Source organism: Saccostrea cucullata, unplaced genomic scaffold, assembly GCF_032062105.1.
Source record: "Saccostrea cucullata isolate Sc308-1 unplaced genomic scaffold, CSIRO_AGI_Scuc_v1 ctg328, whole genome shotgun sequence".
NCBI classification, from domain to species: domain Eukaryota; kingdom Metazoa; phylum Mollusca; class Bivalvia; order Ostreida; family Ostreidae; genus Saccostrea; species Saccostrea cuccullata.
In genome coordinates, this window is record NW_026923817.1 from 94515 (window position 1) to 111716 (window position 17202).

Here is a 17202-nt window from a genome sequence, read left to right on the forward strand (position 1 = left end):
ATAATTTAAACGATGTTTCTACTAACCATCCAACCTTTTTCTTTTTATGAGAGAATATTATAACATAAATGTCTTCTTAACTAAAATTTTATCATCAAATCTAAAAATTCCTCTCGGGTTCTACAAGAATATATGACAATATTCGTTAAATAACAGACAATTATATGCGCAAAAAAACCTTCATCTTTTTAGCACTGAAGCCCATAAATAATATTTAATGCTAACAAGTTAGGATATTTGTCCTTACTGACATATTTTAATTTGTTAAAAAATCGGCAACATGACTATTGTGTGCAAACAATCACATTCAAGATTCCATGGCATGAAACAATGTTGCTGGGATGGAAATACATGTATAAACACTCGAATTTTCAAGTTTATTTTGTTAACTTTTTAAAAGAATTCTCAACTACATTTCATACAAAATCTAAGAATATAAAATCGACTCATTCATTGCATCCACTGAGTATTAAATTGATAATACACTTAAGTAAACTAAGTGCTACCTTTGTAGAATGGGTAATAAAAAAATGGCAACAATGAGATTCCAAAACACTACATAATTCATTCTAATCCCTTGAGTAGAAAATATACACCGGGGCATACTGGTAAAATGCATCGTGTTTTTTTTTTAACCATTGTCAAATAAATATTAAAATTACACAACATTTGTGATGTAACAATTCAAATTCATGTTATCTACATTCATGTCATACAGGAACATGTAATCGCAAGAACATTTACAATGAACCACTCAGTAATACTAACTTAGACATCCACACATTCATGATGATGAAAGAGATTGCTGCAGTTGAGTTTATGAACAATGCATCATATGAATATCCAAGTAACTGTCGTGATTTGTAGTGGATATGTTGAGATCAAGTACAACACATTTCATTTTTTTAAATTAAACAAGTCACACTCTTTCAAACCATGCACGCAAAAATAAATACACTCTTAATAATTTTATAGTTATTGGATTTCTGAGAGTTAAACATCTATTTTCACTGTCACAGGCATCCAATGGCACTTGCCCGTGCAAAGAACGACTTCCCTTGAATTCCATTATCGTGACGGTGCATATGACGTCATAAAATTATGCAAATGATCATGGAGACAACGGATGGAATAATTGACGAAAATGTTATAGCTGCACTGTTATGTCTATTGTCTGGGGGGAAAAAATGAAATAAACATGTTATGAGATTTAATTCATAAAGCATGGAATTATCACTTCATATGAATACTTTTTAAAAATATACTTCAAACCTATTATTGGTCCATCTGATAGGCACTCTTCTTCTGCACAAGCCAGTGTATAGGCAGGGGAAGATGGGAGAACGGGGTCTGTAATTAATGACGTAACAAGGTGAGTTATTTATTTGTTAATTTTATACTCTCCATGAAAAAGAAAAGGTTCAAATAAATGAAAGCCTTTAGCACAATTCTTATATTCTCAGGTGGTTATCACATGGATTAAAAACCAGAGCAGCAGCAATAGCCTGTGGCTCTAAACAGCTAGCCACCATCTACATGTAAAAAGAAACCAACTGGCTTAAAGAAACTAGAGGTCAACAAAAATAACCCCATCAGTTATAACTTAACTTTTTAAAATATGTATCTTATGCTGTCAACCATCATTTGGCAGAGAAAAATTTTATATATCTTTATATGGAGCTCTTCTTCTAAAGGAGATCAATATAGTCTGAAAATGGCAACAACCACCCAGCCCTCTTAAAGGGCAATGGTGTTTTTACCAATAGATTCATGGATAAATATACTAAATAGTAGAAAGTTTTACCAGGTATTTTGACTTGAACTTCATCATATAAATCTTCAGAGTAGACATCAGGAGTACTGCTATCAACCTGACATCTAAACAGATGAGCTTTCATAACTCTACCTTTATAGTCACTGTTTTCTTTAGTAATCATCAACTGCACATGCTGAATGACCCTGGGTCGGCAATCCGGGCCCCGCTTGACAATTTGTTTTGGGAGATTATCTATTGGCTCATACTTGGAACTGTCAGGGGTAGAGATGAGCCAAATCAGATTGACGGGGGGAAGTCCCGCCAAAACTTCACATTCTAACTCGCACGTGGTGTTCTCTTCCACAATAATGACGTCATTGTTGATGACGGGTGTCCCGGGATTGGCTGCAACAAAGAATCATACCACATACATTGGCACAAAGGCTTAAATGCATATGCACTGCGCATCGTATCGTTCAATAACAAGTAAGTAGCATATGATGAAAGAGTTCCATTACTTCTGTTGAAAAAAGGGCCAAAAAAAGTCGATGGTTCATTTTGTCCTGTTGTAAATTTTGAATAGTCCATGACAATACCATACATTTAGAGGATTTTTCAAATGCTGGGTTTTTAAAAATGAGACCTTTTCACTTGTATACGGTTGCATCATTCTGACTTTGAAATGTTATATCATCTTACTTACAAGAACTCTCTCGTTATTTCGACAGATCTACCTTGACAGATTTGGGACTATTTCAACTAAAATCAATAACATCGTACTATACACTTTTTGTTGTTATAATTTTCCACATGTCGGAAATCAATGATGATTGATATTGTTCTGTATTCAACAGGGTAAAAGAGAATACGAAGGGGATACTACATGGTGTAACAGGTGATAATTATAAATAACATGTACCTGTAAATAATAGATGGAATGATACCTATTATGACATAGTATATTTATAGATATTGTACCCTGTAGATGAGACTAATAATAAATATATCAAGCGTAGAAGGACCATCTGATCAGAATAACGACTACATGTGTATTGTCGATTGTGGCTATTACAGTGCACTGTATATTATATTCACTTTTTCATACGGGGTTATCAAATTATAAACCAAAAGGTTATTAAATTTATTATTACATGTACAATTTATATTTTTTAATCTCATGTCTACATATTATAGGATTAAACGTTCTTTTTTCAGAATTTATCGATGTGTAAACTCTGCCTTTTTACTAACAAACTGAATAAAAGTGCGAAGCACTTTTATGTTAAGTTTGTGAGTAAAAAGGCAGAGTTTACACATCGATAAATTCTGAAAAAAAGAACGTTTAATTCTTATAATTCCAATTACGATTTTTTTTAATTATTAAAATTATTTCTCTTTGAGGCCGCCATACAATCCGTTATTTTGTACGGCGTAGGAATACTTAATGCCGCAAAGAAACGTATACAAGATGAATATAGATAAAATCCAACTTTATTTGTCAAAACAATCAATAATTAAACTTATAAAAACTCATTCAATGCTGTTTAAGTCAACAAATATCGTAAATACGCGTATTCTCCAAAATAAATCGTCCTTGACCATTGCCATACTGACGTCATGACGAAAGTTGAAGACCGACGACGTCCTCGATTTGCTCTGGTTCGTTCAAAGATTTAGGGAGAATATGGGATCTGTAGGATGTAAATATATGAATTTGATGCTGAAAAGGCAAGAGTCTGAGGTATCCTGGTATGTTTCTTTTCCCTATCACAACGATACCAACTGAGCTGATATGGAACGTCGAGAAAATGACAGCATGATCAGCGATTTCAAAAATTCACACTCGTGATCCGACAGTGACATAAACATAATATTCCCGTCTGTCAGGCCTATTTTTCTCCTTTTCATTCATTAATTCATTCGATAATTTTTTTTTATTATAAGTTTCTTGTAATCATAAAATTTAGCTAAAACGGACTAGAAGTATCTGTTTTCATTGTTTTTAAAACAGTCAAGAAAGTAGTTCTGATTGAAAAATTCATCGATGTGTAAACTTTTTCTTGAATTTGTTTTCGTCCAATCAACACACAAGGAATCAATAAATAAAATTAAGATTGGAATTATATATCATTAAACAAATAGAAATGAAATCAATATTTTCACTGGACAAAGTACATCTGAAGCACGCAGATATGTTATTCCTAACATCAATTGCACTTTTTAGTGTCTCCCCAACTGTAGGGGGTGATTCTTTGCAGACACTCAGTTGATCATATGATTCTTACTTCATTGTCCGATAAAAAATGTCATATTGTTTTATTGGTTAAGTAATTAGTGTCAAAAGCTGAAATAATTAGTATAACACAAACACGTCTACTGAACTTTAGATATAATAAGTAATCGATTGTAGACTAACAGTGTATTAATAAATGACATTTAAAATTATATACTACACCCCATACTCTTAGCGATGTGTTTACTTATAATAAAGTTATAAGTTGATTATTTAACAATGGCTCTAGTGCACTGAGTATACTAACCGTTGAGAACAAGCTTGGTCAATGATGTGGCAGAGATATCCCCAATCATTTCACACGAATATAGTCCCCTGTCGTTACAACCGAAGTTGTAGATCTCAAGGTTAAACTTCAAGCCATTTTCATCCTGTCGAATATTTGTCCTTGCCCGGCTGCGAAAACCTGGGTCAAGGTTATCGTTCCATGAGGCTCCTAAAGGCTTTGTGTCCTTAAGTCAGAAAGCAAGTCATTGAAGTAGTGCTACATTAGAAAATTATGCATTTATACCATAATAACTAGGTTTAGCAAAACTTAATTTAAACTTAACTATCACTTAAATGCTATATTTAATTAGTTTCAGTCCGTCATTACCTCTGTTAAGAAGTTGTTTTGTAGCGTGACAATGGTTTTTGGATCCGTTCCATTGTTTCTCCTCTTCCACTGGATGACGTACCACTTCCGGCCAGGAGGGTTGACATATTCACACTCCAAAGTGACCATTTCTCCCATCATGCCTGTTACTTGCTCTAAAGTTGTCAATGTACCTGTTAGAGAGAACAAATACCATTGTAATTCGTGATGATAAGAGAAAATAGCACTTGCTCCTTCCAAACGACAGTCTTTTTACATCTTGAGACTGAATTTATGAATTAAGTGCGACTTTTTTTTTTTAGTTTTCTAGCAGCCTGCATGTTAAAGAGCTGTAGTTTTTAGTCATTTCGTTTTTTCTCTAATGGGTAGCTTGGTAAAGCCCATAGTGTACACGAATTTTCTAACCGTCTGAGGACGTCTGACATGGCACCTGATCCCACCTCTAATGTTTTAGTAGTCTGCGTTTGTTCTATTCTCAAAATATAATTATTACTAGCTACTGATCGATTTTTCGATCTTACTAGTGATGAAAGAATCCAGAACAGATCTTGACTATTGTTTAATGTTTATCGATGAATAATGGCTGGATTATTTGAATGAAGTAAGGAGATAACGAACAGTATCGAAGACTCAAAAGTCCGTTTAAACGATACAAATCGGGAAACCTACTGGACATGCAACTGCATATCACAGAATGGACCAGCTACTTGATACAATTAAACAAAACATGTCTGAGAGACTAGAGCTCTGCCAAGACTTTAAAAGAAATAGTGTCTTGATAAAAATATTTATAAAAACTTACTTATTTTTAGTAAGTCATCCCTGCGTGTCACCGTGAGTCAAAATCAGAAACTAACAATATATGTTATCTAGTTAGGTATTTTAGGCAAAAGTGTTCTTCTTGAAATTCTTAAAGAAGTTGAAAGACTCTAAGAATTATTTCTATTCTTAGTCACCAAAAACGCCATGCATCGAAATCGAAAAATGATATGATATCAGGAGATTGTAGATTTTAGTGTAATCTACTTGAGTACCAAGTTTTTTGAAAATCAGAGCAAAACTGAAGGAGAGGTAGCTTTTTGATATTCACATACTTCATTTTATCTATTTTTTTTTTCAGTGTATTCCACCTGTCTATGAAGTTTCAATGAAATTACACTGTATGAGGAGTAAAATTTTGTTGTTTTTCTTTTTAATTGAAACAGGACGGACACTTTAAAACATCGCAATTTAAGCTCTATTGGTCCAACTACTTATATACATTTGACAGTATGAAAAAAAAATATTCCTCTTCATTACCAAATCTAAGAACTTGTTACATGATTGTAGAATATACTAGTATACTTCGATGACGATACATGTTTTGCCCAAAAAGAACGAAATTAATGTAGACGCGGATATTGTTGTCCTTCAAGTAAGGTTTGGGTTTAGAGTTGGAAATTATTCGATCACCGAACAGCAAACGAGAAGGTTTGGTAAAGTGGTCCTTGAAAAATATAGGCAAAAATATTGCTTGCTTATTAAACACCGCAACTATATCCATTAGATCATTTATTCCTCGTCAATATCAACTTCAGACATAATTAAACTACAGTTTTCCTCCTTAATGTCGATATTTTAAGACACTTCCAGAAAGAAGGATTTTAGATTGCATTTGAAGTCGACATTTCAAGATAGAGATTTACATTCAATTGCGTGTTGAGTTCCGTAAAAATGGGTATTAAATGCCTTTGGCTTCCTGCGTTTTACTTTCATTAATTTTTTTCCGATTGAATAATTTACACGTAATGGACAATATTTTTTGGTTTATTATCAACATGCATTTGAATTGTAGCGGAACTAAACATTCCAGATGTAAAACAAGTCGTGATTCTTTCCGCATGAATAAATCATTCTCTCTTATCATAATGAGTATCTCGAAAGGCGTTACATCGACAAAGCAATCAAATATTGAAAATATTTCGCACCGTGCAAGATGCCAAATGTGTCGGTGAAAGACAAAAGGGATGACGATACCTTTTGCCGCGGGAAACGTTTAACACAGAGGGCACGCTTAGAAAGAAAACAGACACAAAACACAGGGATTACAACTGCTCCTTTTTTTTTTATATAAAAACCATTGTATTCTAATTGATCCAAAGCAAAGATGCATTTAAATTTGAAGAAGAAAAAAAATTAAAGTTCGGTAATCCCATTATCGATACAAAGGAGGCTAAGCCAAGTAAAGAGTCGCAGTGACTATTCGAAATGAGGGTCAATTTTTATTTAGGCATGTGTACTTTGTAACAATTATTAAATGAAGCACGTAAGACTCGCGTTGAGCATGATCTTGTATGGATAGCTGACCAAACTTGGAGATATAAACTAATAATAACGGATTAGAATTTATATAGCTTGTTCAAGTGGCACTCAAGTACTTGAATACACAATAACACTTTATGATGCGCTGGACTGTTTACAAAACGGATTCGGGCATTCTCTTATTCACCTATAGGGCAAATGATAAATTCCATGGGTAATGGATTTTTGCACGTTTGATAGTATCCTAATAGATGATTCCCTAAAGTCTCTCTGTCACATAGTTATATATGGGTAAAGATGATGCTTCTGTCGTTGCGACTACTTGTGAAAGCGTGACGGACATTGTAAACGAAATTGACAAATTCCTCCCAAGGGGTTGGGTGTAATTAGCCGTTATATATGGCAGGTCCACTGAAATCATCGGAATTACTTATCAAGGGGGATATTCCTCCTCATGCTCGTGTTGGACGGCTGCAGGCTTTATCAAGGCCGTCAACACACACTGAAGCTTCTATAGGACTTCCTATACCAAATGATGCTAATTAGAGGTAGTGACCGTGTTTATTTCTCTACTTCAGTGGCGCTTATTTTTAATTACTATCTAGTTTCTTGATCAATACTGTATCCATACTGTAGTATTCCTTTGAGAAGACTTGACATTCCACAGAAAGAAGGAATCTGTCACGTAACTTGATAATGGACCATTATCAGATGACTCCATGTGCTCTAGAATAACTGTTTCTACATTTAAAATGGTTATTTTTGGTGGGCCTTGTACCAGTACACACGTTGAATAATTACTAATTATTATAAACTGCTCTTTTTGCTCAATTATAAATCTTTTGTCAAGAATTTTAAAAATTGACTATGTCAAATCTGCAATATTGTTAATAACATTAGTAACAAGGCCAATGTTACATAGACGACAGAGAAAATAATAAAATCTGTGAGAACTTGGCTAATTAGAAGTATATGGCAAGTCGAGTTCAGACAGACACAACTGTATGACAGGTCATATGGCGCTGGAGGATTGTTAATATGAAGAAATGAAAGAATTTACGGATTACAAATTGTTTAAATTTCTTAATGCTTTTTGACGAACGAGCTTTTATACTTCTTTGTGAATGTCTGAATGAATGATAAGAGTTGACAACTAAAAAACTGTTAACACTTTAACACAGGGCGTCCTTAAATTATCTACAAATGCAAGAATTAATGACAATAAGAATATGCCAGTATCTGTCTTAACATTTAGTCTCAATCTTAACATCGGTTATTAAGTTAGATTCTTATTTAAGGGAAGATAAGATAAAGATAATTGTTAAAGAACACCTATAGTTGTGATCTTTAAAATTCCTGATCTCTTTAATCTTTTTTTTTTCAAAGTTGTGTTTGCGTCCTTTTGTAAATATTAAAAAATGCTCGTATACATTATGAATCTAAGTTTATCATTTGTGCATCTTATCCTGTTTTGGTAATAACTGAATAATCAATATAAACGAGAAAAAATCGTCAGTTCAAATGAAAATTGCATAAAAATGTCGATTGACTTTTTTTCTCATTAGTTGAAAGAAATTGAAAGAAACAGAACTTGATGAACTGTTAAAAACAAATAAAAAAAAACTGTCTCGTGTCCATCCCATACTTTCAAAAGATATATAAATCAAACGCATCACTTACCACAAACTCTCATAAATTCATTAAAATATATGAAAGAGAAAAGGCCGGGAATCAAAGTCCTCATTTTGACAAACATTCCTATCTCCACAGTTAGGAAACTCAAGAAAATGTAACTATCATATGGGGATGATGAAGAGAGCGCAAAGTGACGCACGAGATTGCAGGCACAACTGACTGATTAGCAGACGACAAAATACTGCGTGCGATCACCAGTGATTAATTGGCTGAAAAGTTCTGTACCTGTCCAACAGGCGGCGCTGTGGGCGTAGGTGTAAACAGTGTAAATGTTGTCAAATATTGTAACGTGTTTTTAGTTTCAATGTAATTGTGTAGATTACAATTCTAATAAATACTTTTAGTGGCCCCGTTCCCCATTGATGGATAAAATTGGGTGATTTTAAAGACACTTTATCCTACTGTGTATAACTGTTTGTCTTTGTCAACACCTTCTTTGATTTGCAGTAAAGTGATAAAACAAGGTAACTAGTTATTTGTGTTTGCCGCTCAGAAAGATCCGGAACAATGGAAAAGCAAGAAAATTTCCAAGCATTGACATATGGCTATCGCATACATTATTCAATACTAATAAGTCTTGTTATCAGGTTTTTAAGTCGGAGATCAAACTCTGGAACCTGTCACCAGTAACACAATTTGCATACTAAATTTCACTTTCTAAAATATAAATAAGCCTTGGTCGATACTTGATCGAACTTTCAGAGAGAAAAGAAAAGATGTCATTAAACTCCTGGTAAGCATTTTGAATAAAACATAAATGTTTCTTTCATAGTTTTCGGCTTCTAATGAAGCAAACATGACAACTTAGAGATACATCATTTCCATATGTGTGGGTTTTTTTTTAACCACTTCGGCTGATATGTATTATTTTTCTTAAAATAAAAGTCGGAGGATGCCCTTATAACATAAAAATATATAATACAATTCTCTCATACATATTTTACAAATAATATAACGCCTTCTTTTGTTGGTTAGTACTAACTGACATATCGTTGTAGCTATTGCAGAAAACATCAGCTAGGTTTGGATCCTGGGTACATGCATATTTTTCCAAAAGAAAACAGATGATTAATGTATCTCCAATGGAGGTCAGGGTACAGTTCAAAGGTCAACCACCAATGCCTTGTTAGGAGACACAGGGACTCGAGTCCCTGTGTTAGGAGACATGCAAATGGAGGAGGTCTTGAGTTGTGCTGCATTAAAAACTTCATTATTTTGTGTGGCAGATGCATGTGACGTTTGTCATAGATTCATCTTTCATCCGTCACTTTGCATATATTATTTAGCTCAGTTTTTAAATAATTAAAATATTCTATATATTATCCCTTCGCAAATGAGTTGTAATAGATAAATTAACGACGTAATTAGTCTGACTGTAATTTACATGTATGTTTGTCTATGGGGTATGTTCTGTAGTCCACGGAATCAGCCGAGATTTGCCGAGTGTGTCGAATGCTGTCTTAAGATGTGCTCTTTGTGAAGGGTTGCCCTGCTTTGCAACGCCCTAAATATTGTTCACTAATACGCAATGTAAAAATTTTCTTACCCCGATCTTCCTCTGAACCTTGACCTCACATCATTAATTCTTCATAGAAACTTTCCAAAATATTTCATTCAATTTCATAAGCAAACACAAACTGTTGAAGCTGACAAGTTGAAGATTGATATTTTTTTTCTAATTTTGACAGGACAGTCGTAAATAAAAAATATTTTTAATGGGGGTCGGGCATATCATACGAAAATAAGGCTTTTGTAAGAGGATTGATACTTCTTTAACAGTGCATTTTGGTTTTCAACGAACATGTTCAAATTCTTAATGTCATAATGTGCAAACTGCAGACCTAATTTTTTTTTTTAATAAAAAATACTTTTACATTTTCACAGTAATCAAGCATATTGCAACTTTGCCAACAGCCCCTGAATCAGTGTAAATTCATATAAAGTACCCTTTTGTCATAATTTCTACTGGTTCCCTTTCTAAAGTTGTATAAAGAAATAAATCTCCAACCTTGACCTTTGTATTAATACATGACCTTGATTGACAAACCATTTAGCTTTACCATGTGAACAAATATGAAAATTGTTACACTGAAAGAAGCGTGACTTCCAAATTTGAGACATCCATTCATCTCAAATTATTTCTCAAATATACCAGTAGTACACAAGAGCTTGAAACAGTTACTTCTGGTATTAACAGAACATCACCTCTTCAAAAACCTTGTTTGGGTAAAAAGGATGCCAATTGCATTCTGATGCCTATGAATTGTTTGCTTTCCCTTTAATTTGAGGTAAATAGAGACATTATATGAAATATTAGAGAGATTCTTCCAGTTAATAATATCAACTTTTTCCCTGGTTTTTCAAGAAGTTTTATTAGTAGATATATATATTTCAGAGGAAATAGATATGTATACTTGGTTTCAAGCGATTAACATTAATTACCGGTAAGTGTTATCATTAGAAATAACAATTCAAATCTAAAATGAAGGCAGAATTTCAAGTAACTCCTCAATTAAGACTGGGTATAAAAAAAGTTTTGATTGAACCACATGAGTCATGATCACAGAAATTATGTCTTTACAAGAAATTGGTGGACTTAATCACAATCTTACACCGAAAGTTATCATAAGTGTATGTACATAGTCAATATTTATTGAACTGCTATTATAGTTATCTATTTTCCATCTACAGAAATTATAAAGCTAAAATTTTCTCAGTTTACATCATAAATGAAAATACACACATATATAGCACTGGATTCACAAGATTTCATTCAAGAATAAAAGTTTGTAGCCAAAAAAGCCAAATGTTTCTATAATCCAATTTTTCTGTTTTGTAATGTTATAGGTTCGGGAAAAAATGCCTATCAAACTGCTGAGGTAAATATGAAGCTGTAGTAACAATTGACCTAATTATTTTTTTCAAAATATACTCGTACAACTAACTAAATACCAGTAATTTTCTGCTAACTCAGATACACGGGAAGTAAATTGTGAAATGGGCTAGTGAGCATGGCACATACACAATGTCAGTCTCGACTAAAATGTAACAGTAAAATCACCAAGTTTAAGACACAATCACACAACATTTGTATATATATATAAAAAATCATTTGATGATCTGTAAAAAATAAAGGTAATAATTACAAAAAATATACATATATGGATTTACAAAAAAAAAACTATTTAAAAAGAAAACAATCATTTTTATGACCTAACAGTAACAATACAAAATTGTACATGGATGTTTTTTTTTTAAACACAACCTGACAACTGATGGAAAATATTATTTCATGGAATGACTTGACTAAGTGGCGCAAGGAATGTACCATAATTTAACAATGAAGCTGCACTTGTATCATCAGAAACAATCAAGATAAATAATATCACATGTACCACTTTCTCCAAACAGTAACTAAGAGGGTATAAAATTAATGTCATTTTGACATTCTAAAAAATTATCAACATTTACTTGAAAAAAAAAATTATACATCAATTACCCAAATACCTTATATGTTTTAGATATAGGAAATAGCTACAAAGAAGAACTAAAGTACAACACAGAAGATGTATCCCAAATATTTTGCTATGACAAATACTACCGAGGTAGGCTGTAGAGTAGTTTCTATCAAAAGAATCAAAGCACTTGTTCATCACAATAAGAAGAAATAATGTAGAAAACTTCTATGACTGCTATTCTGTAATACATCAAGAATGTGTCCACACAGATGAGAACTTTGTACTAAATCTCAGCATAATTTTCATCCATTCATCAACTCTCATTTAAATATGCAAATGTTCTACAACTTGTATTTTTAATTTTTTCACCCCTTTTCTATCCAAATGATTCTGAAAACATTCTTTAAGTTATTCCTAAGCAAAAAATGTTATGCAGCTATGAACTAGTTAAAAATGATGATCCTTGTCTTACACTTTTGAGACACACAGAGTCAGATTTTTAGTGTTTGTAAACTCCTACAAACAGAGATTCTGATGATGTATCACATAGAGGGGCAAGACATAATGCACAAGAGTTGAAAATTAAAATGAGGCAATTTCACTAATTTCCAGAAGAACACTTTAAAAATTAGCTAAATTACATTTACATCTAATTTCTGTAATTTTTTTTCCAATGCCCATTTGTTCTGTTGAAGCTCCAGACATGGTATGCTGTTGATTAGCTCTTACAAGCACAACCTATCCACTGTAAATTATTGCACATTGTTATTATTACTGATGTAATTCACTTCAAGACTTGGTTTACTAAATAAAAATTTTAAAACCCTTTTACAATTTCTTATTTAAATTTCTATATTATTTAGAAATGAAAATCTTAAGTCATACAAAGTGTATTTTTTTCAGAATCATATCACCCTTATAGAGGCTACATATTTGTAAAGCTAAATATTTAATTTTTAATCAATTTGAAATATTTTATCATATTTCAAAACCACCAGTAAAAATGATCGGCTATTTGAATCCATCACAGTACAAAAAACCTTGATTAGATAACAAATCAGAATTATCTACCGAGTAACTACATGTATTTTGTGAATAAGTCTACCATGGTAACAATGGCCGCCAGCAGGATACATTATAACAGGGGAGGAGGTGAAGGCATATTTGTGTCTGCATAGATAGTCAAGTTATTCTCCAGGTTATCTATCTGTAGATGATTTCTGGCCAGGCATATTCCCCTTGTCTAAAATGGCAAAAAAGTTGTTCATGGCTGTCACTCGAACTCTACCTGAAAAGTAAAAATTGCAACAATTAAATGCACAATGAAATTTACCATGGTTTTTTTGCTCCCCATTCCAAATAACACTTGAGATACCTGTCCATCACTACATCAAAATTTTAAAACTTTGTGGCTAGTCTGGAATAATTCCAACAAGAAACAAAGAACACTTAATTTAAACTTTCTTTCCAAGAAAGTACTGTGACAATAAACATTTATATTTTCTTTTTTATGCCCTGTACTTGAATTCCAAATCTGATCCTCTACTCACACTAAACTGCTGACCCGAATCCTTGTCCTCCGCGCGGCATGACATCACCATCATTATAGTCGTTCATCACCCTGTTGGTGTAACCATGGTTTTCATATTTGTTGTCCTCATCCACTGATCGCTTATCCGTATGTTCGTCATCCAGTCCTTCATTTTCGTGTCCCCTACGAGGCCTTCTGTGGCTATCATCCTCATGGTCTCGTGGATGTTTTTTACGTGGCTAAAATGAAAGAATAATGATAAAAATAAAAGCAAACAGTATTTGACAGGTAACTTTGAGGAATCATCATGGCTCACTTTCTATAAGTATACTGCTATGGCAACTGTACTTGGAACATTTTGGCATTTCAGTAGGTAATCACTGCAATCATCATGAATATTCCAGCACAAAAGACATAGCAAACAAAAGGCACAAGATTCAGATTCATTTGTCAGGATTCAAGTACCAATAAACTATTAAAGTCACGTACTGTTCAATATGCACAGGGGTAGATATTTAGCAGCGACTAGCTAGTAAAAATCAATGTATGGGCAAGTTCAAATTTTTCTTGTCAATCAAGCAAATGTTGTTGTCATCTGAGATAGATTAGAATTTATATAAGAATTAACTTCGAAATCTATTTAGGTTTCCTTGAATTTGATTCTAAATAATATTCACTTCAAAATGTTTCAATAAATCTTAACACTGAAGTTAAAAACAGTTTAAAGAATCGTTTAAAGTTTTTTAAAAAAATTGAAATTAAAAATAAACTCATTCATTTTTTTTTTTTTTTTTTTTTTACAAATTTTAGGAAACTTTTAAATTTAAGCAAAAGACAATTCTTTAAAAAAAAAAGCTAAATAAAAAATAGTCTGATCAATGATCATCCAATTCACAGCATAGTTTGGAGACACATTTATAAAATCAAAAAAGCTTAAATAGTAAATACTGCAGTATCAGTTTTGAGGAATTTCACTAGATTTGGGTGAGATTGTATTCAGGGAAGTAAAGAAGATGGGGGCATTTGGCATGTGATTGGCAGGAATCATTTGTACGAAACATCTATGGTTTAAATGTCCATGATTTGGTTGCCTAAACATACATGTATAGCTGGTCAGATTTTACAAACATGTCCATAAGTGTTTTTTTTTCATTTAATTTGAAAGACTTTGTGAGATTGTAACATTTACGTTCGCTTTTCTTAGGGGGTACTATAACATAGTAATGTTTCACAAAAAATAAACACCTGAATATTTAATGCATAGATGCACGATACGTGTACATTAATTATACAATAGAAGATTGGAATTGATTTCGCTCGAGAACCAAACTGAACCAAAATTTAATTCAAAATTTTAATACATCAGTATATAAAATGAAACTGACAAAATAAATGGTTGTTTGCATAAAAAAAAAATTAACGTCCCATGCAAGGCTCGAACCAAAAATTTTTCGCATCGAATGCAATGAACAGGTAGCCAAACTTACTGAGCTATCACCGCTACACACATGATTTTAAAGGCCGAGGTTTTCAACCGTACGGTTTTCCTCAGGTAAGTTTGGTGTGGGGTGGAGCTTAATTGAAGCGGCTGAGAAGCCCCGAGGGAACGATGCTGGCTTGTGTATACTACCTATATACACAGGATGTTACCTGAGCCCCTGAGTGTATTACCTGTATGTGTTTTCCTACGACTTTGTAAACCGAGACCTTTTTTTTTCATCATGAAAAAACGGCCTCGGTTTACAAAGTCGTAGGAAAACGCATACAGTTCATGTTTAGCTCATGAATTGAAATGCGAAGTAAAGCATTTTTTGTTGCAGACAGAATCCTTCTCAATTTCTTTCTTTTAAAATAATTAATATTTTTAATAATTCGACATTTTTATTTACAGTGTGTTTCTTAATGAAGTGTTATAACGAAAATACATTTAGCACCAAAATCTGTCGTTGTAATCTGGCGACAAAAAGGGAAGTACAGTACCTGGCCATAATACAGTACGCAAAATGGCGGCCGTAAAAAATAAAAAAAATAAACATGCATTTTCTTTCTCTATATCTCGGTAAATTGAAAGTAACAAGTTTTGACAGTCATGTGCATCCATACATAATCGTCATATCTGACGTCACGTAAAATGGGGGGTTCATCTATTCTTAGAATAGATTAGTACGTCATACAAAATGGCTCCGAGAGGAAAAAACCTGTCGACAGATAAAAAGCAGACGATCGTTTCTATGTTTAATAGCGGGTTAAGTAGCCGAAAAATTGCAGAACTTATTGGAATTAGCCCAAATACTGTGCAGAAGGTGTTGAAAAGAAATCAAGAAAGGGGTTCAGTGGAGAATAGAGGAAGATCGGGAAGGAGAAGATTGGTGAGTGAAAGGGGGGATTGTGTGTTAGAAAGATTGGTCAAGAAGAATCGGCGACAGACTTTGTCTGATTTAACCAACAGTTTAAATGAATCTCTACCCCAGCAAGTTTCCAGCAGGACAGTTCGACGAAGGTTAAAGGAGCAGTGTTACCAGCGGTGTTGTGTTTCCAAGAAAATTACGATTTCCAAAAATAATCGCCAAGCCCGAATTTCCTGGTGCCGGACTAAATTGGCCTGGACAGTTGAACAAAACTGGTCACAAGTTATTTTCAGTGATGAAATGAAAGTTGTGTTAGGCAAAGACAGGAAGGTATATGTATGGAGGAAACCCGGTGAACGATTTCAGCCAGCTTGTCTCGGTATGTACAGTAATCACTTTCCCCACTCGGGTATATCAGCCATGTTTTGGGGCTGTTTGTCTTACCATGGTGTCGGAACTTTAACAGAAGTTGAGGGAAATATTAATTCTGAGAAGTATATCTCTGTTTTGGATGACAATTTGTGGCCTCTTCAGGGATCGACACTAACTTTAAATCCATAGTTGTCAGCAGGGCTAGCCATTTCTAATTTCTACTAGCCCTGTTCATGTATTACTTGTCCAACAGCCGAAGGCTGGTGGCCGAGTTGCGAAGCGAGGAGGGGGGGTAGGTGCAGGAGGGGGTTCCCCCTCCTGCTGGTGGGGGTATGGGGGGCCTCCCCCGAGAAATTTTGAAAATAGAGATGCAAAATCCTGTATTCTGGCTGTATTTTGGGTAAAAATTATATGTCACTCTGTGATTGTTACCCTAAGACATTTTTTTCTATTCGAAAAATTCCATATTTATAATCATTTAGGGTATTTCGAATCACCTTTAAAGTAAATACATTTTGACTTACAGAAATAATAATTATGATGATAAAACATGTTTGAAAATAAATTTAACAATTATCAGGTATATTGTGTGTAAATTATAATTATTTTCTTGCTCTAAGTGAGTAATTGGTAAAATTTACTGTAGCCCTGCAGGGCATGTTTAAAGACATGTTTGGTAGTCTGACCTCAGTATTCAGTTGTCCCGGGCCAGCCGGCTAGCGTTAGTGTCGAACCCTGCTCTTGTTGCTAAAGAATTTAGCGCAAGTCCGTGGATGTTACAAGAAGATAACTGCCCCGTTCACCAGTCTCGACAGACCGTCGCTTGGAAAGAAGAAAATAATGTTCCAACCCT

At 33.6% G+C, this 17202-nt stretch overlaps 2 protein-coding genes across 7 annotated transcripts in view; both read right to left on the reverse strand.

Moving 5' to 3' along the window:
- Nucleotides 1–363: 363 nt before the first annotated feature.
- Nucleotides 364–8816, reverse strand: LOC134264961 (uncharacterized). The gene is made up of 6 exons (XM_062747199.1): nt 8626–8816; nt 4645–4817; nt 4297–4501; nt 1805–2161; nt 1273–1350; nt 364–1174 (listed from the first exon to the last, which is right to left on the reverse strand). Exons 1-6 carry the CDS (start codon nt 8699–8701, stop codon nt 1092–1094), a joined length of 972 nt encoding a protein of 323 aa, XP_062603183.1. The 5' UTR covers nt 8702–8816; the 3' UTR covers nt 364–1091.
- Nucleotides 8817–11005: 2189 nt separating this feature from the next.
- Nucleotides 11006–17202, reverse strand: part of LOC134264963 (uncharacterized) — a 35449-nt gene continuing 29252 nt past the window's right edge. For all 6 annotated transcript variants that reach the window (XM_062747208.1, XM_062747206.1, XM_062747204.1 and 3 more), the window contains 2 exons: nt 13649–13868; nt 11006–13386 (listed from right to left, as the gene is read on the reverse strand). In XM_062747208.1, the coding sequence (XP_062603192.1) occupies nt 13650–13868 (219 nt within the window). In that variant the 3' untranslated portion in view covers nt 11006–13386; nt 13649. The remainder of the gene's footprint in view (nt 13387–13648; nt 13869–17202) is intronic.